The sequence below is a fragment of the Cyprinodon variegatus genome, unplaced genomic scaffold (genome assembly GCF_000732505.1).
Source record: "Cyprinodon variegatus isolate N-32 unplaced genomic scaffold, C_variegatus-1.0 Scaffold1147, whole genome shotgun sequence".
Lineage (NCBI taxonomy): Eukaryota > Metazoa > Chordata > Actinopteri > Cyprinodontiformes > Cyprinodontidae > Cyprinodon > Cyprinodon variegatus.
The window spans coordinates 123,444-147,889 of NW_015151600.1; the positions used below are offsets into that span (position 1 = coordinate 123,444).

Genomic DNA, 24,446 nt, shown 5'->3' on the forward strand with positions numbered 1-24,446 from the left:
GCAGAAGGTGACCCACTAAGACAGGCATCCCCAAAGTCGGTCCTCAAGGGCCGCTGTCCTGCAGGTTTTAGAGGTTTCCCTGATTTAGCACAGCTGATTATGATGATTGGAGTTGAGCAAAAGCCTGTTAATCAGCTATCAATTAAAATCAGCTGTGCTGAAGCAAGGAAACCTCTAAAACCTGCAGGACAGCGGGCCTCGAAGACCAACTTTAGGGATGCCTTCCTCATTTGCATAATGAGGCAGAAATGCAAACAGAAATGTAAAAACGACATGCAGAAATAAGTAGCATGGAAGAAATTAATAGGTTAAAAAATACAAAGGAAGAATAAAAGAGTCAAAAATATTATAACATGCACATAAATAAATACTTAAAAAAAAAATTAACAAATAAAGTTGAAGATTATAACGGACAATAAATGAATAAAGTAATTATTACAAAGGCGAATTAATAAAGCTAATTAAAAGAGATATATAAATATATACATTTATGTCTCACTACATGATTTAATTTCTACCTAAATTTAATTGTATGCTTATTTATCTATTGAACATTTATTTATTTATGTATTTATTTTTAAATATGGTAGAGCTGGTCCTCCGTACACCAAGACCCTGTTGTTTTTTTTTTTTTTTACAGCTGCTTCTTTAACCACGTTTAACGGTTTCCACAAAAAGACCTGGGTGCATGTTACTTTTATGATAATTATATTTTCTACCAACCGTCTCTTAAGATGTGATCTGTCCCTTGAGTGGAAGCATTTAGCCTGCGTTTAAGGCAACGTGTTTATCATGTATAAACACAGAGAGCATGTCTGCAGAAATTCAGGGACTTGTTCTAATAAAGGTGTAACTGCAATAAATAGAAATGAAATGTGGATCATTATACACATTTCTATCATATAGGAGTGTTTCCTTGTTTTTTAAACCATTCTAAACATGAATGGCAAAGCTTTTCTGGATCTGCCCTCTCTAAGCTGGAAATAAAAGTTGAAAGAAAGTTGCAGGGGAATATCTGTCTACACACAGGAGAGAGAATAAGAAAGCAAAGAGAAAAGGTGAATAAAAATGCATCTGGAAGTTTTCTTATTACTAGGTTTAAAGCATTTGGGTCAACAGAGAAAGAATATGATGTAGCACCGCTCATCAGGACAAACAACTCCAATTAAATGACCCGGAAAATGAGCAGCTGTGTTTACATAATGTTCAACACACTGGCCTTCAGATTTGACAAAAGAGGCAATTTAAAGAAGTCTGCTGAATCTGGTACCTGAATGCTTCAGATAATGACGGCGTTTCTGGATGAATGTTTCTGGAATGCTGTAGAACTGCGGCTTGTTGGTGAAAAAGGGAAGAAAGCTTCATGACAGATTCAAACCTAAAGCTTCTACTTAAATAGATAATCACTTGTGCTTTGATGAGCAGTTAGCTTGATCTAAGTTTATTTTATGCAGAATTTTCAGGCTATAATAAACTATAAGTGAAAAGAGTTCTGTTTAGTTTTGCAAGGAACTGCTTGACCCAGACATACAAGTCAGTAGTAGAACCTTACAGTGTTTATTTCTGTTTTCACATTTTCTGAAAGTCATAGTAACTAATTAGAACAATGAAATATAAATCCTACCTATAAAAATATAATGCATTGTAATTGAAATGGATGTCTATTATTTATTGATTTCTCCCAGTTTATTGCTTCTTCTTTCATCAGTAAATATGCACCAGTCAGAATTTTGCAAACATTTGACCATTTGATTCATATTTCAGCCAATTAGGATTAAACACAGAGGCAGCTTGGTGCCAGTTAGGTGAAAACTTTTGCCTTCCTCTGTCAGTCGCTGCATATTTTAAATGGATTGGAAAAGATTTTTCCGTTCAGTTTTCTGTTCTCTGACAATCAGCTGTAATAGGATCCTCACTGCGTTTAGGATGTTTGTAATAATGTGGCTTCTTGAAATGTTTGTAGACGTTTTAGTTAAAAAAAAAGGTAAGAGTTGTAGTTGGTCTATATGGGCAGTGGTAGATCATTTTGGATTGTATTTTTCTCTCCTTCAGCTCGTCATGGAGTTCTGTGGCGCCGGCTCAATCACCGATCTGGTGAAAAACACCAAGGGCAACACTCTGAAGGAGGACTGGATCGCCTACATCTCCAGGGAGATCCTCAGGGTTTGTAACCGAAACGTTTAATACCTCATGAGTTTCCACATAACGTACACATATGAAATGTTTTTTGGAGATACGTTTGTGTGATATTATTTTTAATGGTGTGTTTGTGCAGGGGTTAGCACACTTACACGCTCATCACGTGATCCACCGTGACATCAAGGGACAAAACGTGCTGCTGACTGAAAACGCTGAGGTCAAGCTGGGTAAGAGCTTTTACCTTTAAGATGAGAGGAATAGTGTGCAGCACATGTTGCCAGACACTGTAAGATGTGCTGCACATTTTCAACACACATGATTCACCTAGATAAGGGAAAATATTTAATATTTTAAAAAAACCTACCTTGCTGTATGACATCTGTGGGAACCTTCCATCAGTCCATCTTATCTTTATTTCTTTAACTGTTTACAATTAAATTACCATTCATGATCAGAGCCCTCTCTGTGAACTCTCTGATTGCTGTCCTGTGACACTAAGTGTAAGCCACGTGTTTCCACTGCAGCCATGATAGAACACTAGAAGGGCACAATGGATGGAGATCAGGAAAACGCAGAATCTAGAGCTCCAAACCCGAGGATCAGCAATAAACCCGGTGAAAGTCTGATATATAAATATGTAGAAGAGGCTTACATTTCAGTTATTCCTTCCACATTCAGGCCTTTTTCCAACAGGGTTTCTTTTTTTTTTTCTCTGGCAGCAGTGGAAACATTTTATAATTACGTTAGCCAGCACTAAAAAGATTGGTTCTATAACTGCCTTATAGACAAGCTGTCAGCTAAGCTGCTGCAGCAGCAGAAACAGGTTCTTTGTTCGGTTTACTTTGAAAATGAATACATTTTTTGAATTGTTCAGCGACTGACTGAACATTTTGAGCTAAACTAACAAGCTTATATGAAAATATTTCTTATTAACTCCTCAGGTGGGAAGCAAGTACTTATATTTATTGGTCTTTTTAGGAGTAGTTTGACTGCATGATAGATGTGTTCAGTTCTGTGCCACCAATTGACCCTTCAATTAAACTGTAGCACCCCGAGCAGAAGTACCTCACTGTTTGGTGATCACAGAACTAATGAAATCTATGTGTATATATATATATATATATATATATATATATATATATATATATATATATGTATATGTATACATATATATATAATCTATAGATCTATATATAGATCTATAGATCTATATATACATCTATATATTGCACTTGCTGATATTGCACTTCTGGTTAGACCTAAACTGCATTTCATTGCCTTGTACCTGTACATGTGTAATGACAATAAAGTTTTATCTAATCTAATATATTAAAAAAAGACACATATTAAAAAAAGAGACCATAATGACGTACAGTAGTACGTCTTTCATTGAGCAAAATCTCTTCCTCCTGCAGCCAAAGTAAGTTTATAAAGAGAGCTTGTAACGGCTTTACCAATATGTGAAAAGTAATTGGTTGAAATAGTTTTAAATTAGAAATTAACCTACGCACTGGTAATGACCATACGGATTATGTCATTATTTAACCTTTCAGCCTGACCATTGCATCTTTTTTCTATCTTCTTCTCTTTGTGCTCATTCCTTTATCATTCTGTCAAAAAGGCTCAAATACTGGTATTCAATATTCCTATTAAAAATAACTTAAAATTTTGAGAGCACTGCTGTTGTCATCTTTAGGTCACTTATTTATTTACAGAATTGGGAGCTGCTATATATACGAATGTATTTGTGGAAAACACACAAAGTGTGAAGGATGCAGAACGGATTATTACTGTTTTTTTCCCCGCAGTGGATTTCGGTGTGAGTGCTCAGCTGGACAGAACAGTAGGTCGAAGGAACACATTCATTGGGACGCCTTACTGGATGGCCCCAGAGGTTATTGCTTGTGATGAAAACCCCGACGCTACCTACGACTACAGGGTAAGGAGGCTTCAGATGGACAGAAGAGATGAAAACATTTTAATGTCACCATCAAAACTTTTTTAGACCACAAAAATATTAATAAATCAAGTAATTTTCTTCCATTTAATGAGAAAAAAGATTATATACCTCAAACATCTGTGATTGTACGTTTTAATACCTGTGTTTGTTCTTGGTCTGTTCTCTGTCTTCCAGAGTGACCTGTGGTCCTGTGGAATCACAGCCATAGAGATGGCTGAGGGAGCTCCCCGTAAGTACAACCTGCGTGTTTTACTTCTCATTTATTCTTTTACTTTAAAGAAAACGGGATGCATTGCATTGGATGAGCTAAACATTGTGTTATAATAACAGGGAAAAAGGAATGATCAGTATTTGATTAACTTAATGAATGAATGAAATGTTGCGGACGATCTAAAAACAAAAAATTGATTTTTTTTGTGTAATGCCACAATTTTGGCTCCCCAGAGCTTCCGTAGCTGTAGTTTTACTCCCATAGTGCAGTTTGGCAAGCTACCGGTGAGGATGGGAAGTTAGTCTGGAATAAAGGAATAAAATCATCCGTTGTTTTTAACTGGTTTGGGTTTGCTGCGACAGACGTGAAGCAAGAAACCCCACGCTGCAACATTTACCTAAAGGCCCCACAAACATTTTCAGCATCCTAAACAGAATCTAAAACATGGCAGTCTCTCTGGGATAACCAACCTCGAACAAACCAACAAAACTCAGCTAGAAGCCCAGGCTGGAGGGTGACGAAAACAAACATACCAAACACCGATGGGAAATGTTTGTGGAAACTAGGGTAATTAGCATTAGCTATAAGGATAGGACTTTTCTAATGGTAAAAAACTGACTTTATGTGGCACTTTTCTGATCATGGAATGATTTTCTTACTAATATGCTGGATTACTTTTTTATCTGTGGACCCGATCCAGCTCTAAAATGGTGGTATCAGCATCCGCAAGTACCAACAAATAGGACACCGATACCATTTTGATGTTTGTATGTCACTTGAACGCAGCCTTTTCTCTACCGACACTCACTAGCGTTAACTATCGCTATTACCCTCTTCAAGACCAATGAGAGTAATTTCACTTTCTTACTGTTGCACTAGTATTATAGGTGTTATATAAGTTCATGAAAGTTGCACTATTTTGGCATTTGAGAGCCAAAACTCAGGGTTTAAAAGAGGTTATTAAATTATTAATGTAATTTTACTGTCTTACTGTTGAAGTACTGTTATACATGGTATAATTTCACGAATGTCGCACTATTTTGGCCTTTGAGAGCCAAAAGTTTATTCAACTATTGTCACCCATTCCAGGTAGCCAATAAAAAGTTTTCCTGCTTCACAAAGGTAGGCAGCAGCACGACAAAGCCATGATGGCAATTATTTTAAATCCAAGTAGTATGCAGTTCTTCATATATACACACACACATCAATTTCAAACAGATGGTATCGGTATCGGCCGATACAATGAAATGGCATCGGTGCATCATTAAATGGAATATAAACAATCTAAGATGGGATTTATAATACGGCCTCAGGAATGCTTCAAAGGAAAGAAGTCGGAGCTTTATTTTAGAAATTCTGATTTAACTTGCTGCTATATCTTTTTTAATTGTCCTTTGGTGCTCATGCCAAAAAAAGAAAATTAAAAACAATCTACTGGACTTTGTTTCCAAGTTTCAAGACGTTTAGCTTTCCCAATTTAAAATGTAATGGAATAGCGTTGAGTACGAGTTACGACCGTATAAAACCTCAAACTCAACACTGTTCCTGACATTTTGAATTAAGAAAGCTTCTTGAATGGGAAGCGAAACGTCTTCTAACTTGGAAACAAAGTCCAATAGATTGTTTTTCATTTTCTATTTTTGGAATGACCATGACCTGGATGACTGAGAATCTTCACCAGCGTTTGGTGCTCGTGGTTTCCATAAAATTAACTTGATTGTTAAATTATGGAGAATCTAAGCTTTCTAAGGATGTATAACTTGTCTATTTTAGTAAAAGTTTAAACAGTGTTATTTTTAACCATACTGCTGTGTTTAATGTAAATATTCACAACAGAGCGCCGGCGATCGGGGTGGGTGTTAATAAGTAGGGGAAAATTGCAAAAAATCCCATTTCGAATTAATAATAAACAAAACTGAGATTTTATTTTCAGGCCATAGCGCCCAGCCCTAATTTGGCTTAACCCAGTTTGCAAAAGTATGTTTTAAATTTTACAGGATGAAATGATTTAGTTAATATCAGTGTCTGTCTGTTCTTCGCTGCAGCTCTGTGCGACATGCATCCAATGAGAGCCCTCTTCCTCATCCCCAGAAACCCGCCTCCTCGACTGAAGTCCAAGAAATGGTGAGCTGACCGCTTCTTTCTTTGTCCTTGATCCGAGGACGGACTCCTCCATGAATACGTGATCACAGCTCTGTTCCACCCTCACAGGTCCAAGAAGTTCTTCAGCTTCATCGAAGGCTGCCTGGTGAAGAACTACACCCAGCGCCCCCCCACTGATCAGCTTTTGAAGCACCCCTTCATTCGGGACCAGCCCAATGAGAGGCAGGTCCGCATTCAGCTCAAAGATCACATCGACAGAACCAAGAAGAAGAGGGGAGAGAAAGGTGAGCTTTTTTTTTCTCTATAGTTTGCAGTTGATCTAAGAATACATTTTAAGTGTTTCATGCCTTTTTTTATTTTTATTTAACTGCCAGACGAGACAGAGTATGAATACAGTGGCAGTGAAGAAGAGGAGGAAGAAGCTTCTGAGCAAGAAGGAGAGCCAAGGTGAACATTTCATATTTAAAGAGAACGAATTAAAAAAGTAAATTTGAGCTCTTTTTAGGTTCAAGTTTGTAAAAACCAGAAGGAAAAGAATCATAGAAAAATGCTGAAGTGCTTTAAGCTGTTTGATTAACTAATGTTGGGGAAAAAAGATCTAAAATAGAAACAAATAACAGTTTGAGAGACATCAGAGGAACTGAAGTGAAACAGGAGAGTTAAAGTGACGGCTGGAGCGTGTGGAGCCAGACATGTTTGCATGTTGTAGTAAATCTTATGAGAATTTCATGGAAACATTACGTCCAGCAGATATAACATTAAAATAAAAGTATATTCATTTTATTAAATTGTAATATTATCTAAAAGGGCTGCTCAGTGACGCAGTAGGTAGCACTGCTGCCTTGCAGCAAGATCGTTCTGGGTTCAATTCCCGGACCGGGGTCTTTCAGCATAGAGTTTGCATCTTCTCCAGTGTGTACCTGGTTCTCTCTGGGTACTCCGGCTTTCTCTAACAGTAACATGACTGTCAGGTTAAATGGCTTCTCTAGATTCTCCTTAGGTGTGAGTGTGTTTATTTATCTCTTTGTTGCCCTGCGACGGACTGGCGACCTGTCCCCCCACTTCTCTCACCCATAGACAGCTGGAGATAGGACCCCTCATGACCCCAGCAGGGATAAACCATCACAGAAAATGGATGGATAAATGGATATCCCTAAAAAGAAAATTAAAAACAATCCACTGGACTTTGTTTCCAAGTTTGAAGACGTTCAGCCAGGCCAAAAATCCCCTTTAACGACCAACCTTTCTGACACTTAGATGGGTATGGGTCACTGCAGTCTAACAAAAGAAGCCAAACGACCCCCATTGCAAAGGGGTGGACCCCTTCATCTGTTCCACTTTGCGTGTTTTCAAAACAAAAACAAGGCTTTGATGGGCTACTGTATAAAACCTCAAAACTCAACGCTATTCCTGACATTTTGAACTGAAAAAGCTTCCTGGATAGGAAGCGAAACGTCTTCAAAGTTGGAAAGAAAAGTCCAGTGGATTGTTTTTAATTTTCTATTTTGGAATGACTGACCTGGATGACTGAGAACCTGCACCAGCATGAATGAATGTCCAAAGGGGGTTAAGAGATTCCATCAGTAAATACAGCTGGAAAAACTGATTGATGCAAATCAGACTGAGCATATGACCTGGATGTGTTCAAAGAACAATCAGCATGTTAGGACGAGAAAAGATCCGACGAAAACACTGTTAGGAACAAAAAAGATTAAATAAAAAGACATAGTTTTTGATAATACAAAAGTTATACATTCAAGTATGGAATTAGGATAAGAGGTGGGATGTTAAGCCAAACATTTAAATATGGAGCAGAATAGTCTCAATATCTTGTGCTGTCTATTTGTTGATGTTAAGACTTTTCTAGATCCATATTTAAGAGGTGCATTTTTCAAATGTTTGTGCTAAACAACCTTAACATCTCACCTATTATCCTAACTGCTCTTTTCAGAGGTCAAGTTTGATCTTTTTCAATTAGCAAGGTTGTATCAGTGACACCGTCTCGTTATTCCTGTCATCTCTGCTGTATAGCTCCATAGTCAACGTGCCGGGCGAGTCGACTTTGCGCCGCGACTTCATCCGGCTGCAGCAGGAGAACAAGGAGCGCTCCGAGGCCCTCCGCCGCCAGCAGCTCCTCCAGGAGCAGCAGCTCCGCGAGCAGGAGGAGTACAAGCGCCAACTGCTGGCTGAGAGGCAGAAACGTATCGAGCAGCAGAAGGAGCAGCGCAGACGGCTGGAGGAGGTGAGCATGAGGAGATTATCCTCACCTGATAGTTCAAACGTCAAAAAAACCCACAGGCTTTAAGTGTACTTATATATACATTCTGCTTTAAAAACGGACAAGGTGTTATTTTATCTGCTCAAATGTATCTTTACTTAAGTTAAAATACAGATACCAGTGTAAAAAAAGACTGGTAACAGTGAATGTTCCATTTGAACTCCTTTAAGTAAAAAGTAAAAAGGACAGATTTTATGTTTGGAAAAGTGAAATAAATTTTTGGTCTTAATTATACAAAAATACTATTTTCCTTACTGTGTTTTTTGTATAGAACTTAGAACATAGAAATACAGAATCTCTCTCGTTCTCGTGTGCTCGTGAAACTTTATCAGCCTCAGCCCTAGTACTGTTCCAATTCACAAGAACAACAAGACCGAGAACAGACAAAGTCCCTGGATGTTGTTCTGACCCCTCCATATTTACCCAGCATGCATCAGAGCAGACTCATCATACCTTGAGATTGACAGCTGTCCCAGCATGCACTGCGGCAGCAGCAGCTTCCAATGGAGCGCTCACAGAGCTAAGAGTATTAAGTTAAAAGTTCTCTTCTTTGTTGCTTTTGTTCAGTAAAAGTACATTTTAAGATCACTTGAGGCGAGAACATTATACTACTATACTACTTTACTGATTTAATTAATAAAAAAAAAAAAATCCAAAGTGGAGAGGACCGTGGCAACCAGCGGAGCTCAGAGGGTAACGGCAGCCACGTCTAACGGCAGTTCGTCTGCAGCAGCCCTCTCTCTGCATAGCCGTGTGTGAAGGACCGCTGGCTTTGATGGGGAGTTTTTTGTTTTATTTGGCAAAATATTCATTTGATTTGTGTTTATCTGGCTGTTTTAATTATTATTCCCCCACTAGATGAAAAAAGTCCGAATTTATTATTATTTAGAGACTATTAATAACAGGAGATGAAATCCAGTCCATACTTTCCTGTGTTCTTCTGTAGAACATACTTGGCAAGGACATGAGTCCGTACCCAGGTTCTTGTGAATTGAGAAACGGCCAAAGTTTCAGACAGGATCATATAGAGTAGAGTGAACTAAACAGAACTGGACTCCCTATATCCTCCAAAAGTCTAAGCCTAGAGTAGCATAACTTTAGAGACAGCTCAGGATAACCTGAGCCACTCTAACTATAAGCTTTATCAAAAAGGAAATTTTTAAGCAGACCCTTAAAAGTAGACGGTTTCTGCCTCACAGACTGAAACTGGTAGTTGGTTCCACAGGAGAGGAGCCTTGTACGATTACAACTAGCATTTTTTTTTTTCAGTGGACAGGAAGATGAGTACACATCATCAGATTTTTCACCGCGGGATTCAGCCAGTTTCTGTTCTCTTTGTGCCTTCAAAATAAGATTGTACATTAGCATAAAGGAGACATATTAATTACTCACCTCCAGTTTATTTAGTGAAATATCACCAAGGAATTTCTGTGTTTATGAGTTTGAATGTTTGTAAAAATAAATCCTCTTGCAAGAAAATAATTAACTGAAACTTTATTTCAAAAGTGAGAAATTAGCCATAAAAGAAAACTTAAACAAACTTGAAGTATAAAAAAGAGCTGAAGAGCGTTCTTTGCAGGGTTTCAGCGGATCATTTAAAATCATTACATTTTTATTTTTTACATTAAGAAGTCAATTTGCTTTAAAATGTATTAAATGTGATTATCATGGCAAAATGCTTTATTAAAAAAAAAGTTTATAAAAACAATTTCGTCAGATATATTATATTGTGATATATTTGCGCGGAACTGCTTCCGGTTGATCGTAAAGCTGTATGTTAGGAAAGCTCGAGGTGGAGAAAAAGCTAGAGAACGGGAAAATGCTAATTTCAACAAAAGTGGCTGGAAAGCGAGAAATTGGTTGCAGCCTTATGACGCTAAAGATGACAATTTTGCCAAAATAGTCATGGGTACTTATTGATGGCATTAAAATTATTTTTAAGAGCATTAAAACGCATTCAATTGGAGATATAATTCCTGTATAAATCCTGTCTTTGATTTAAGATTGAAGGCGGTGTGTTGAAAGCAGAGTAACATCCTGCAGGAAGCATCCTGACCACCTTAACCCGACCAGCTGGAGGTTTCTGGTGAAACCTGCTGTAACAAACCACTCCTCTTCACCTACAGCAACAACGGCGGGAGCGCGAGATGAGGAGGCAGCAGGAGCGCGAGCAACGCCGGCGGGAGCAGGAGGAGAAAAGGCGCATGGAGGAGATGGAGCGCCGTCGCAAAGAGGAGGAAGAGCGCAGGAGAGTGGAGGAGGAGAAGAGGAGGGCCGACCGAGAGCAGGTGACCAGAAAAAAAAGAGAATATGAATAACAGCATCCAGAAGTTTTAACTACATTATATTTACAGAGATAAATATCAAGCTGAGGCTTTATTTGCTGTTTTTTAATGTTAGTTATGTGTTTGTCTGGTACATTATTTAAGGGGGAATAAAAAAGGATGTATTTTCGAGTCACAGGAGTCACAAAACTAATGACTTTAGATCTGATGGAAAAAATTAGAAACTTTAGACAACTCTGCCTTATTTCAATGAATAGAGACTTCACTTAAAAACCTTTGAGTTGAAAAGACTTGATGTCGTACACTAAACAGCTAGGGCGTTCCAAACAAAAAGGTTACTTGCTCTTCTTTTGCATCCAACGATAGCAGCGATGACTCGAGGAGTCAGAGAGAGGTCCTGACATCCAGCATGGAGCTGAGCAAAGATGTGTAAAAAAGCCTTTGCGTGCCAGAATTTTCAGAAACCTTCAGTTAGATTTATAATTGAGGCAGGAGCCAAAGCCTCTTGTGGATTCTTGATGCCAACACTAAATATAGTGAAGCGAGGGCTGATGGACTCTCTGCAGATAAACTAGAATCTTCTTTGTCATTATGAGACCATAGTTCTAGGGTAACAAAGTATAAATCAGTGGGGTCCGAATGAAGACAATCAACAACCAGTAAAGGTCCACAGACATTTTTTATTATAATCTGTTACTTCATTCAGAATTTAACACTGAAATAAAATGAGGTTTTTATGCCTCCATGTTATACATTGAATTGTATAACAAGAACTTTTGCGAGATCCCGCAATACTTTAGCGAGATCCCGCAATAGTTTTGCGAGATCTCCCAAAACTATTGCGGGATCTCGCAAAAAATAAACTTTTGCGAGATCCCGCAATAGTTTTGGGAGAAAGTATTGCGAGAAAAGTATTGCACAAAAGCATTGCCAGATCCTGCAAAAGTATTGCGGGATCTCCCAAAAGTTTATTTTTTGCGAGATCTCACAAAAGTTTTGTGGGATCTCACAAAAGTTTATTTTTTCCCTTCATGTCCCTTTAGGGGCTCCGTAGAATCCTGCTTCACAGCAGCAGGTTGAGCCAAACATAATCAAAATGTTCAGGGTCATCTTTGAGCACAACATTTCACTTTTCTGTCACCAGTTCACAGCAGTTCTTGCAGCAGTCCACACTTTTTCTGCTCTCTTGTTTTCATCATCTTCTCCTTCTTTCCCATCGCCCGGCTTGCCACAGGTTTGCCTGCTGTGTTTAAAAGTAGCAGCAGCAGCAACTCAGACTGACAGCAGCTCATTGGCTAATTTGTATCACGTGTCGCCTGGTGCCAGGCGCTCTGCAGGGCTTTGGCATATTGATAAGTGAAATTGGACACTGTCGTCAGACAGCATGCAGTAATTTAGAAATGTTTTAAATCAGGGTGGGTCCTGATTAGCCAGCAGGTGGTCCCGGATCCCAACTGTCTGCTAATCCGTGACCTCTGCCATAGAGGGTTCTTGCCACTGATATCATCATAGCCTCTGCTAAAAATAGACCAATTTAACCAACATCTGGGCTCTGCAGCACATTTCAGCTTAACCACTGGTTACACTGAAAACATGTAAGTCAGACTAACCAGTCCCGAATTTCAGCCAACTGAAAGCTGGTTATTGGCTTTCACAAAAAAGGGTTAATGCAAAAGACGGGGAGGAAACAATTGTATCCTCAGCTCTGATGTAGGAACATCGCCATTGCTAGCATGTTAATGTAAGAACAACTCGCCTCTGTGGTCAGTGATATATTTCAGCTTCTGCTTCTTGTTTATTAAAGCCATGCCGGACGACATTACTCTTTGCGATGCTTTTTCTTCAAACTTTTAAAAGTCGCTTAATATAAGCATTTCGGTTGGATGGAAACACGGCTAATGCTGTCCCGCTTCGTAGCCACCGCCGTTTCAATCGTCCCCACAGACGCTGCCACAGGATCAGTGCAGCATCTCTCTGGTTTAGTCTGATAGTTTGCATATGAACTACGCCCCCCCAAGGAGGTAATTAAGTCTCCCCCCGCCTCCCTGTATGTCTCATAAAAAGTCCTGGTGGGAACCCTGCCGTTAAAACTGTAAGACACCCAGCTCAGATTGCAACATACTGAAGACAGGCAGAAATGAAAAGCATTTATTAAAAAAAAAGCTATTAGGCAGAGAAGACATAATATCTTTATTGCCTAAAAAATATGAAAGAAACCACAAAATAAGTAGAAAAAAGTTAGTTTTTTTACGGTTTCTTCCTCCATTTCTTGTTAAAATATAAATTTTAGTATACACACAATTGCATTTCTTCAGGAACTTTTCAGATTTATTAAAACTATTTGTCCCAGAAATCCCTTTGATTTCTCATAATCCTTAGATTTAACATAACGGGATTAAAAAATAAATAACATAACTTTCTCAAATGGAATATAAAGTGATTAAAAAGAAATCACATGGACAGAAAAATTATAAATTACACAGAGAACGATAAACCACAGCTAATAAAGGTACCAATGTATGTTTAGGTTAACCCAACAACTAAGTTTTCTGTGCTCAATGATGTAATTATGGAGGCTGGAAAGTCACAGGTTCTGACTCCAATGTAAACTAATAAACGATGACAGATTGGCTTTTAAATCAGATGAATGGTGGTGAAGGTTCCTAACCTGGCCATGAACTTTTCATTCAGATGGTTGCAATAGAAATACTGATAATAATGTCACATGGTAACATCGACATCCTCTGATTATTACGTGGGAACGGCAAGTATCTTCACTCTGAGGCTGGATGTGAAGGGAAGTGGTTTCTTGGATTTGTGTTTTGTTTTTTTAATAATCTGATAATCATATAATATAAATTCTTATTTCTACTCTTCTAGTTAATCAACATGAGATTTATACATATATATATAATTTTCTTTATTATAGATCAGTTAAATTTTTTTTTTATTACAGAATAAGGATTAAGCCCAGGTTAAGGGCTGGTTATAATCCGGCAGCAGTGTTTCGCAGTGAGCTTGTTGCAGATATTTCTGATTTATGGCCAATATTGAAGCATTGTCTTTGCTATGTTTTTCCACGCCACAAAATAAGATGGACAATCTCCCTCAAAAAAACTCATAAAATGTAAAAAAGACAAACAGGCCTGCTGCTGAACACGACAGAAATCAGCAGGAACTACCCATTTTTCATGATGTACATAAATGTACAAACAACTACATAATTCACCTTTGTTTAGCTTGTAAAAATCTGGCGTCACCTTATTTATTACAAACACGTGGGTTTACCCAGGCTAATCATTTATGTCATAAAAAGGTGCTTCAGTATCTCTTCCTCTTTATTAATTTAATATTGATTTTTCCATTACTACCTACGAAATAACTTCACTGATTTGATGTAGGAAAAAAATGCAGCTAGTTGTTGTCGCCTAAAGGGTTGGACATCCTCCAGCAGCTGTGTGTCGCAGTGAACTTGTAGCAGATATTTTGGATTTATGCCCAATATTAAAGCGTAGTTATTCCATGCCACAACGCAAAAGAGGGACAATCAGGGTCTAGATACGGCAGAGGTGGCGAGGAAGTGGGGGCAAGTTTGTCTGACAATGGAGGGACATGAGGGTAAAAAAAACGGGGAGTCCCAGCGTTTCCACACACCTCGCTCTTCTAGCTGGTCCATCTTCATAAGTCGTTTTCTACAATGGCAGTAATAAAAACAAAACAAGCCGGTAAGGTACCAAACAGGAAATACGCATAGCGTAGAGCGGATGTAGATTTGACCAATCAGAGGCCTGTCTGAAGTAACCTAAAATTTTGGGACACACATGCAGACGACCTGGTTTCTGGGTATAAACCAAACTTTACTTAAATCAGCCGACAGAGAATTGATATTTGAAGTCAGGATGGTAATTTGACTGCACTGATTAAGTTTTCAGGTGGACTTTCTCACTTAAAAACTTTAAAACTACTTTTTACCCACGGATCACAGCAAATATAGCTGCCATTGTTACAGGCAAAGAAAGGATAGGGTAGCTCCGCCCAATGCGCATCAGTACTAAACTTGTACGAAATGCAAAAATGATGCAGTACGCGCGTTTTTCCTGCCTCTGCTGCTTTAGGTGTGAACGTAGCATATCACTGAGTTTTAGGTTTAGTAAACCTGAGTCCTCCTCCTCTGTTTAAGGTTGCTTTTTGTCTCCTAACATTGATGGCTTCCTTCACACCTCTTTCAACCACCTGTCTTCTTTGTCCAAAATTAGAACAATCTGGACTTCAAAAGAATGTCCTTTGTCCATAAGGTATAGATGTACAGCAGAGTGTTGTCTGGAGGAGGTAGCTCTCCTGTGTGTAGCCATGATTTTACACGTTTTTATTTGCATTGTTTCTGAATATCTGCAAAAAACGTAAAAAAAAATGTTCAGCTATTCCTGCCGTTACCATAACAATGATTTTTTTTATTATTATTATTTGTTCGTTGGGTTGACAGGAGTATATCCGGCGCCAGTTGGAGGAGGAGCAGAGGCACCTGGAGATCCTGCAGCAGCAGCTCCTCCATGAACAGGCCATGCTTCTTGTAAGTCTTTGGCATCTCCTAATTCCTGTGACATCAGGACAAATTTGGCTTTTGCTCCACAGTTTGTATTATTGTCTTAGTCATATTTCCATCTGCTTTTACATCCCAAGTGTAATTCTCAGAATGCTAAATTTCATTAGGCTGGTAAACTGGCTGGCAGCGATCCTTCATTATGCAGGGTTTCTGTTTCCACTTAGCTTCCCTGCCAACTGAACAGAGATGTTGGGATACTTTTTTTTTTTTCAGGGAGGTTCAGAGATCCACGGGGATCAGTTAAAAGCTGAGGTCAAAACCGAATGAATTTTCTCAGGGTTTACAGGGGAAGTCAGGATGTTTACAGTGATGAAAATTTCGTCACCAGGAAACTAGTCATCCGACGGGAAGAGAGGGTTTCCCCTGACTCTACCGCTGCCCGTCTTTTGTAGATATCTTGGGTAACTGTGTGTTTGTGTTTCTTTTTTTGATGATTTCATTCCTCTTGGGGGAAGACAGAAAATACTTATGTAATACAAGGATGTGACCATTACTGCATTATTGTCTCTGGCCCCCCATTTCCCGTGGAGTCAGTTTATGAGCTCATTAAGTTCTATAAAAATAAGCTTTGCTTTTATGACAGCAGCTTCATTATAATGAGTCGAGTATTTATTGATCACTCATAAAAAAATACACAAAACTTTGGATGAAAGTTGGCTTTCAGCTGCTGCCTGCTTTAACCTGAGAGTTTGAATCAGTACTGGGTAAACCAAAGCCCCGTCTCCGTCCTCCCTGTACTCAGGAGTATAAATGGCGGGAGCTGGAGGAGCAGCGGCAGGCTCAGAAGCTCCAGCGACAGCTGCAGCAGGAGCAGGCCTATCTGCTGTCACTGCAGCAGAACCAGAACCAGAACCTGGACAGTAGTAAAAGTAGCCAGCAGCCAAGCACCAAAGCCCCGCAGAGCCTGGAAGCCGACAGGGCGAAGGCCCTGCAGACGCCTGAGCCGGATGCATCGAAGCAACAAGCGCAGAGCATTAGCAATGAAAAGACGCAGCCCAGCCAGGGCTCCAGCCTGGAAAAAAGGCTCCCTGTGGCTGACCAGCAGAGCTCCACACCTGACTCTGAGCCGGTCAGAGAGGTGAACTTTGTCACTAAACGCCTTTCATTTGACTTCAGTAAAACATTTCCTTTGCTTGTGTGATCTCACTGCTTTGGGCCTGCTGTGTCTTACATAGTGGTGGCTAACTCCTGCTTCCAATAGATGGGCTTAATGACTATGATGTGTTATTCTTTCCTCCAACTCACAACTTTAATGATTAAACTAGATTCTTGTCCGTTTAGTAACAGTAAAACTGAACCTACAAAAAGACGACTCATCTTTTGGCTAAATACAATCGCCTGCTTGTTTTTAAGACCATTTTAAGTTAGATAAAATAAAAATATAGTTGATTTTTAAATATCTATGTTCAATAATCCAAAGGAGTGATACATCTATTTTTTTTTTTTATGAGAATTATCCTAGGCTGCTATGACAACATACTCCAAAGAAATCTAACCCAAGTAGCTCAATATCAAATCTGTAAATGTCAAATTAAATCAAATAAAAGAAAGAAATGAAACGTTTTCAGATTATATACATTTGCAGACGTCTGCTGAAGCTTGTTTTTACTGTTGCGATTCTCAATGGAAAACAATTAGTTCTAATTAAGAACTGATTGACTTAATAAAGAAAGTTAGAAAAGCAAACTAGGAGCTGCAGCTCTGATTTAAAGTCAGTCAGTATCCTTTATAGCAGCTTTAGACAAAGAAGTGGTTGTTGATGTCAGTCTCTGTTTATGGAGGCCTTTAATTGGAACACTTTCCAATAATGTGTTGGCTGGAGTTTAACCGCTAAGTATTAACGTCCCAAATTCACTTTCAGGTCATTGTTTAAAGATTTTTAGTGTAAAATGTTCAGAAATTTCTAACAAATGTTTCCTTTATGCAAAAGATACCTTTTTATACACAAGATAAATCTGATTCATATTTAGCTGCTGGAAAAATGTTTGAAAGAACAATAAAGAAATACGTTTACCAGCATTCACAACTGTCAGTTGCAACCATTTAATGGTTTTTATTTCTTTATTTTAGATGCAGGGCTGATGTAAGAGGAAGCAGTCAGTTTGTTTCCTTACTGACACAGAAAAACGGCTTCTTTGCCAATAACAATTGTTCGACAAAAGAGCTTCCTGTTAAAAGGGAGTTTTTCCTCTCCACTGTCGCTTAAAGCATGCTTGCTGTAAGGGATTTCTTTTGAGTCAGTGAGTCGATGCAATGAGCTGGTTTTTGTTAAATAGAAAACTTTGAATCAATCTGACGGTATGATCTGGTTGAATTGTCTCTGTAAAGTGTCTTGGGATGTCATGTGTTGTGAATCAGTGCTTTATAAATAAACTGAATCGAATTGATTGAATTTATAACTAAATTAGTTGATGATTATTTCAATAATCAATTCAGCTGATTTATTGTTTCAGCCCTCATCCTTAGACATTGTTAAGATCTTAAAAACTAAATAAAAATTTGAAAATGCAAATATCTTGTAAATAATAAACCCCCCCAAAGTATTTTTTATTAATGTTTGAGCTGTCTTCTATTGGGGTACAAATTAAGTCAAGTTTAATAAAGACCAGACTTTAAAGGTGAAATGACCTGTATTCCAAATGCAACTTTTTGGTTTCTTCTGGGAATTGGTGCTGCAGAGCCGACTGCATCTCTTAACTTCTCCTCTTCCTGTGTCCCTTTGGCTTCTCATGTTGCTCCTAGTTGACTTGTGGGAATAATGCGGTGAAAAATAACACGACTGCCCTCCAAAATAATTCTTTGTTTTCTGTTTTGCTTGAACTGTTGCTTGTATGAATAACGCTTTTCTCTGTGGGAAAATAAACTAACCAACCATGCTGCCCGTTGACTTCTGTCTTCTGTGTCCTTTTGAAAGTACTAAGAGATGCAGACTACGGTTTCTGAAGCTTCTGTGTTTCCTCCGCAGGCCGATGAGCGGTACAGGAAGAACGCCCAGGGTTCTCCGCAGTCAGCTCAGACCAAACCTCAGCAACCTCCGGTGCCACCGCGCTCGGAGTCTTCACACGCCAACGGGAACGCCGCATCCGAGACGCCAGCGATGCACCGGCCTGTGGAACCACAGGTAATGATTTCTCCTCCTACTTAGCTGAGCGTATTGATCCCCTCCTATGCAATTATAACGACACAGAGATAAATGTTATGTGGATGTCTACTGTGTGTTTTTCAGGGACCCTCTGACCATTGAATTGTATATTTTATGTATCTGAGCTGCATAGAAACAGTATTGCTAAATGGATCTCTCCTTTTCAACACTTGATCCAGGTTTTTGTCATAAATGGTTTAAGCGATCTGACCCACATGCAGATAACACTCAGAGACCAAGGGAAAAAGTTTAACAGGTTATGGAATGTTGATGAAACACAGAAGTACGAACTGGAACTCAGTGGACTGCTAAACCGGAACCGTAAAGTCTGAAGGAGATGTCACAGTGAACAGTTCAGGGACCGTAGGAAAATTGACTGAGGCTTGAATATAGCTGGAAAGAAACTCACATTTGAGGGGGCTCTTGTTAATCCTTGAATCCAGTTTGTGGGGAATTAATCCAGAGGAGAGGGAACTCGTTGAAGATCGGACAGGTAGACTTTCGTTGGACCCAGAGGAGTAAAGGAGCACGCTGTCACTTGGTTTTCTGAAGAGGACTTGAACGGATCATGTGGAGGTTTACTCCTGCTCAGTATGTTCTCAATAATCCTTCCAGGGGGAGAAGGTCCAGGTTATCCTGTCACACAGGCAGGCTTCCTGCCGAAGAGCAAAGACAAAAAACAAGATTAGACTCAGAGAAACAAAGCTTCAGTTAGACTCTGCTAATCTCAGCTTGGCTAGAGTACCCAAAACTGGCAAACACTTTGGCGTCGAGCTAGTGACAGCCCACTGCTCAAATACACCTCTGATAATGATCCAACAACCCGCAGGTGTGCAGGGAGGCCCAACGAGGAACAGGGCACCACCTGGTGGTGGAGAGAGAAAAACACAAAAATGACCCACACAAACTGGATTACTAACAGTTTTACTCATAACGCTTTAATTAAACTGCAGCTGCTTTTACAACAGGACTGGGTCTGTCTTTTTAGAGAAATTTGTTCCAATATTATTGAAAACAAAAAACACGTTTAACAAACAGGAAATGTAAAGAAAATGTGTCTGCACTGCATGGACGCACACAGACCACCCAGAAGTCTAAAGGTGAAATCTGTCTAACAGGATTTCTTAAGCTCTTTCTCCCAAATAAAAAAAAAAGATAAAATCTGACAAAAATTAAGAGAAGGTGTCAGAAAAGACGTTAAAAAAATAAAATCAAAAAGATAAAAAAAAAAAAAGAAATCTGAAATAGCAACATTTTTAGCTTTGCATCCACATTAAAAATTAAGTTTTATAGATTAAAAATTTTATTTTTTTAAACGTATTCTCTTCCAATATACTGTCAACAAGTTTGCTTTGCTTTCAGCAGTATGGGAACAAATATCTCTCCATATCTGTGTCATTAAATAGTGAGAATATATGCACACTGCCTGGGATTTTCAACAGACAGTACAAAAACAGATTCCATCCATGTTCTATTTTCTATCCTGAAAATCAATGTTCTTTATTTGTTTCACACATTACAGAGTTGTAGGTTATCTGGATGTAAAATATGATTGTATTTGATCCTTAAATTTTTGTCATTTCTCCTTATGATTCTCTTTTTCAAGTGATTTCAAAAACACTTCAATGTTTGCTTGTAATTTCAAAAACAGCAACAAAACAAGCAATAATCTCTTGACTGATGATACGTTTTTTTCCCCTGTATTTATTCTCTGTGGATTGAGTGTTTTTGCTGACCACATTCAGGTTGTTTCATGTGAATCCAGGGATCCAAGATGGATAAAACATCTGTGTTCCTGCTGAAATTCTCCATATAAAGTCTTGCTTTCATCACTTCTGTTTCATTTCCCCCCCAAACAGCTGCAGTGTTCTGTGAAAAACCTTGAAATCTTCAAACTAATGATTTATTCATTTACAGACGGGGAGGTTTGTGACATCACAACGCCAGGAGCTGATGGCGAAGGCAATGAAATACATTTATCTGGTTCATTTCCTGTTCTTCTTTTCCCACGATTGAATTAATTTTATTTAAGAAGTCAGTGAACACAGTGATACTATAAAAATGCATATTTGGTGCATCCTAGATGTTTTTTAAACAAGTCCTCACAGGCTAAAGTGAAAAGCTTCAGGGTGAAACTATCTATCATATTTAGCTCATAGTTCTGTTTTTCTGGCTGCATCTCTGCTCCTGTGCTGTATGCCATCTTTTTGTGCTGTTGTTCAACAACATCTATAATTTACAGGCCTCCAGATTTGCATCAGAGTGACTCAGGCTGTAATAGTCACTTCCCAGCGAGGAACTGAACCAGCTTTGCATGAATAACCACAGCTCATTAAAGGCAATCTGCTCCAATATGCCACACAGATTAAAAATACGGAAGCAATGGCGTCGCTTAGTAAAATCAGGGTTATTATGTAATTCACTGGTCGACTATTAGCTCTTGATGTAAAGCAGAGGAATTGGCTTCTGTTAACATATTGTCATTTAGCTTTGTTGTAGTTTTGTATATTCGTTTACTACGCTATAATTAAATGTAAATGATTGAAAATGTGGCTTTCATCCCATAAATTGCTTTAAAAATCTTTTTTTTTCATTAAATACAAGCTATTTTTTCATGTTTATTAATTAAGTAACTTAAAAATAACGAAAGAAGATTTTTTTTTTTATATAATTAAGGTGAGATAGGAGATAGGATGCTAACCGTGCAACCAGAGGTAGGTTCTAGTAGTTCTGCTGCTCCTTCAGTGTTTGTGTGCATGTTTGACTTCAGATGTATGTTTGCATGCCAGACTTCTGCTGACTTACTTGTTAGCTCAAGTTGATCTCCCTTTTTTTTTCTTTTCTTTTCCTACCGTAATAGAGTTGGATGGATCTCTTAGGACATAATGTCTACTTATATGTTTGAAAATTCAGGCTGGATGGAAATTAAAGCCTAGCTTATATCTACAAATCTATGAGAAATTGATTATACTGAAATGATGCATGATGTTAGGATAACTTTTCAAGCTCAGCAAGAATAACATCAATGCAGGAAGGAATGGTTTGAAGACTTTTTTAATCTCAAATGTGTTTTTAAGATGAGGAACATCGGATAGATACAATATCTTCATCCTCTGCAGCATAAATCAGCAAAGATATAATTTAAATTAGCAGTGTGGGATTATTTTCTTTTTAAGCAATGAATGTCCCACCTACATGATAATTGAATATAAACGGGTTAGGCTCTGAGATTAAAGCCTGCAATTAGCCTGAGAAAGGCTGAGATTATAGTAGGCTTTAACCCTTTTAGAGAAACCCAGTACTGAACCATCAGGGTGAGTTTATGGCAAAATTCTTCAATTAACCTTTAATTGTGCTATTATATTTAGATTTAGGCTGCTTACCCATGTAAGTGATGCTGAGTTAGAAAGAAACTGAGGTAGGAGGCAGTTTAACTACAGCAGGGGTAACCAATTAATAATCAGCGGGGTCCGAATAAAGAAAATCATCAACCAGTAAAGGGCCTGAGACATTTCTAATTATAATCTGTTACTTTAAACATTATTTAACAATGAAATAAAAAGCAGGTTTTTATGCATCCATGTTATACATTGAATTTTTAAATAAATTTAAAAAAATAGAACATTTTTCCATTTTAAAATGTAAAGTGTTTTTTGAAAGTAGAGAACAACAATCATTCAGTTTGTTATATAGACAATTTCCTGATTCACATATTTTATAAAACACCTGAACTGGCAGTTAATTTTTTTCTTTCTTTTTTTCTGGCTTAATGAGAGCAGTGGGCTTTATGCTGCCCTGCAAGGCTTTAAACTTGGGTTTGAGAATCCTGCTTCACAGCAGCAGGTTGAGCTAAACATACTCTAAATGTTCAGGGTCATCTTCAAGCACGCCGTTTCAGTTTTCATTCACCATTTTGTTTCTTCCAGCAGTCCACACTTTCCCTGCTTTCATTTTCTCATTGTCTTCTCCTTCTTTTTCTATCGCCTGGCTTGCCACAGGTTTGCCTGCTGTGTCTAAAAGTAGCAGCAGCAGCAACCCAGACTGACAGCAGCTCATTGGCTAATTGTATCACGTTCAACCTGGAGCCGGACGCTCCAGAGGCCTTTACCGTATTAACAGGAGAAGTGGTGCAAGAGAAATTAGACACTGTAGTTAGAGAACAGATCAGGTTGGGTCTGGATTAGCCAGCAGGTGGTCCAGGATCTGGACCCCGGTCCACTAATCAGTGACCTCTGACCTAGAGTGATCTTTCTGTGTAAAACACATGCTGAGAATCGATAAAGAAATCAGCGACGTGTTAAAAACACTGGGATAAAACACAAATTTTATTGTTTTATCTGTCAGAGTAAAACCCGGTTTATTCTTGACGTTTCTGCAAAGCCAAATGAAAATCACAGCCTGATTTTCCTGATTTCTGAAAAAAATGTATAATTAAGTGGAAAGCTCCACATGGAGGAGTGTCTGCTCTTACTGGTAAGAAGTAATAAACATAAAAATCTGGAGACATCTTAAAATTTAGACGATAACTATAACCAAGATCCAAAGATTGTGAGAAAAACTTGGAAAGTAATTAGTATAACTGTTAAATAAGAGGAAGAGGCTTTAAAATGTGGAAACAGTTGTTTTCTACTTATAAACTTACCACTTTCTAGTTACCATTAACCTGCATGCATCAGGCATAACTGAGCCTTAAAACCTGACAAAAATGAAAAATATATCTGTTTTCTTGGTTCCTATTTTGGGTGTTTTTCTCTTGAGTGGTTTGGAGCTGTGTTCATCTCCAACGTGCCAAAAGCATATTTTTATCTCAGGGTATTATTGTTACATAACGCACTTCAGCAGCAGATATAGATTCATTTATAGTGTTTGGAGCTTAGAATAGGTTTCAGCTGCTCTACTGGCTTTTTTTTTTTTTTTTTTACAGATATTCTTAATCTCTTCCATTACTGTACATTTGAGAAGTCAGATCCCATTTTATCAGCTTACTTTTGGGTTCAAACGGCTGCTACCAGAGAAGTTTTGGCCCCAGTTGGACCAGGCGGTAACTAAACGTGTTGCCTATGCTGGATTAAATGAGGAGGTTAACTGCACCGCTTTCCTTTTTTTGCCTGCTGAAAAGCTTCAGATTAGTTTCATTTAATTAAAGTGTCAGATTTGAATCCTTTCCAGCTACTGAGAAGAGATAATGAACTTAGAGTGAGGCCTGTCAGATGAAGCGTTGCAGCGAGCAGGAGTTAAATGAGAGACGTCCTTTGTACTGTAATTTAGATGATAATTATGCAACATATGTTTAGTGAGTGGTGGAAAAGCCAGCAGAACCTTAACAGGAATCCTAACATAGGTTAAAGAAGAGCATCCCTCCCTCTCTGCTGTGCTAAAGCAGTGCTCCCGGAGCCTCATGAAGTGCAGTTTTAGCAAAGTATTTTTTATATATATATATATATATATATTGTCTTTTTTATTATTTTTTTTAACTGCAATTATTTGTCAGTTTTTTTTTTGTTTTTCTTTTATAGCTCAACACTAAGCAGTACATCATTGTAAACCGAGAGGAAAATTATGGATGAATTTCAAATGTGTTTACAAATCAAAGAAAGAGTGCCATGCATGTATGTTAAAATCCCCTCCTTTAGTTAGGTGGCATTCAATAAAATCCCGCAGCTAATTCATCTTAGAAGTCACGTAATTAGTACCTGGACTCTAGCTGTGTGGGATTTCATCTTAA

At 38.4% G+C, this 24,446-nt stretch overlaps 1 protein-coding gene across 8 annotated transcripts in view; it reads left to right on the forward strand.

The window, feature by feature from the left end:
* The window catches only part of LOC107101754 (mitogen-activated protein kinase kinase kinase kinase 4-like), a 145,579-nt gene that overhangs the window by 83,988 nt on the left and 37,145 nt on the right, over positions 1-24,446 (forward strand). For 5 of the 8 annotated variants that reach the window (XM_015400787.1, XM_015400790.1, XM_015400788.1 and 2 more), the window contains exons 5-16: positions 2,053-2,163; positions 2,276-2,366; positions 3,948-4,078; positions 4,274-4,328; positions 6,356-6,434; positions 6,522-6,697; positions 6,788-6,860; positions 8,445-8,655; positions 10,818-10,979; positions 15,460-15,546; positions 16,322-16,657; positions 18,545-18,700. In XM_015400787.1, coding sequence (XP_015256273.1) covers positions 2,053-2,163; positions 2,276-2,366; positions 3,948-4,078; positions 4,274-4,328; positions 6,356-6,434; positions 6,522-6,697; positions 6,788-6,860; positions 8,445-8,655; positions 10,818-10,979; positions 15,460-15,546; positions 16,322-16,657; positions 18,545-18,700 — 1,668 coding nt within the window. The remainder of the gene's footprint in view (positions 1-2,052; positions 2,164-2,275; positions 2,367-3,947; positions 4,079-4,273; positions 4,329-6,355; positions 6,435-6,521; positions 6,698-6,787; positions 6,861-8,444; positions 8,656-10,817; positions 10,980-15,459; positions 15,547-16,321; positions 16,658-18,544; positions 18,701-24,446) is intronic. The other 3 variants (XM_015400789.1, XM_015400791.1, XM_015400794.1) reach the window with 1 other exon arrangement.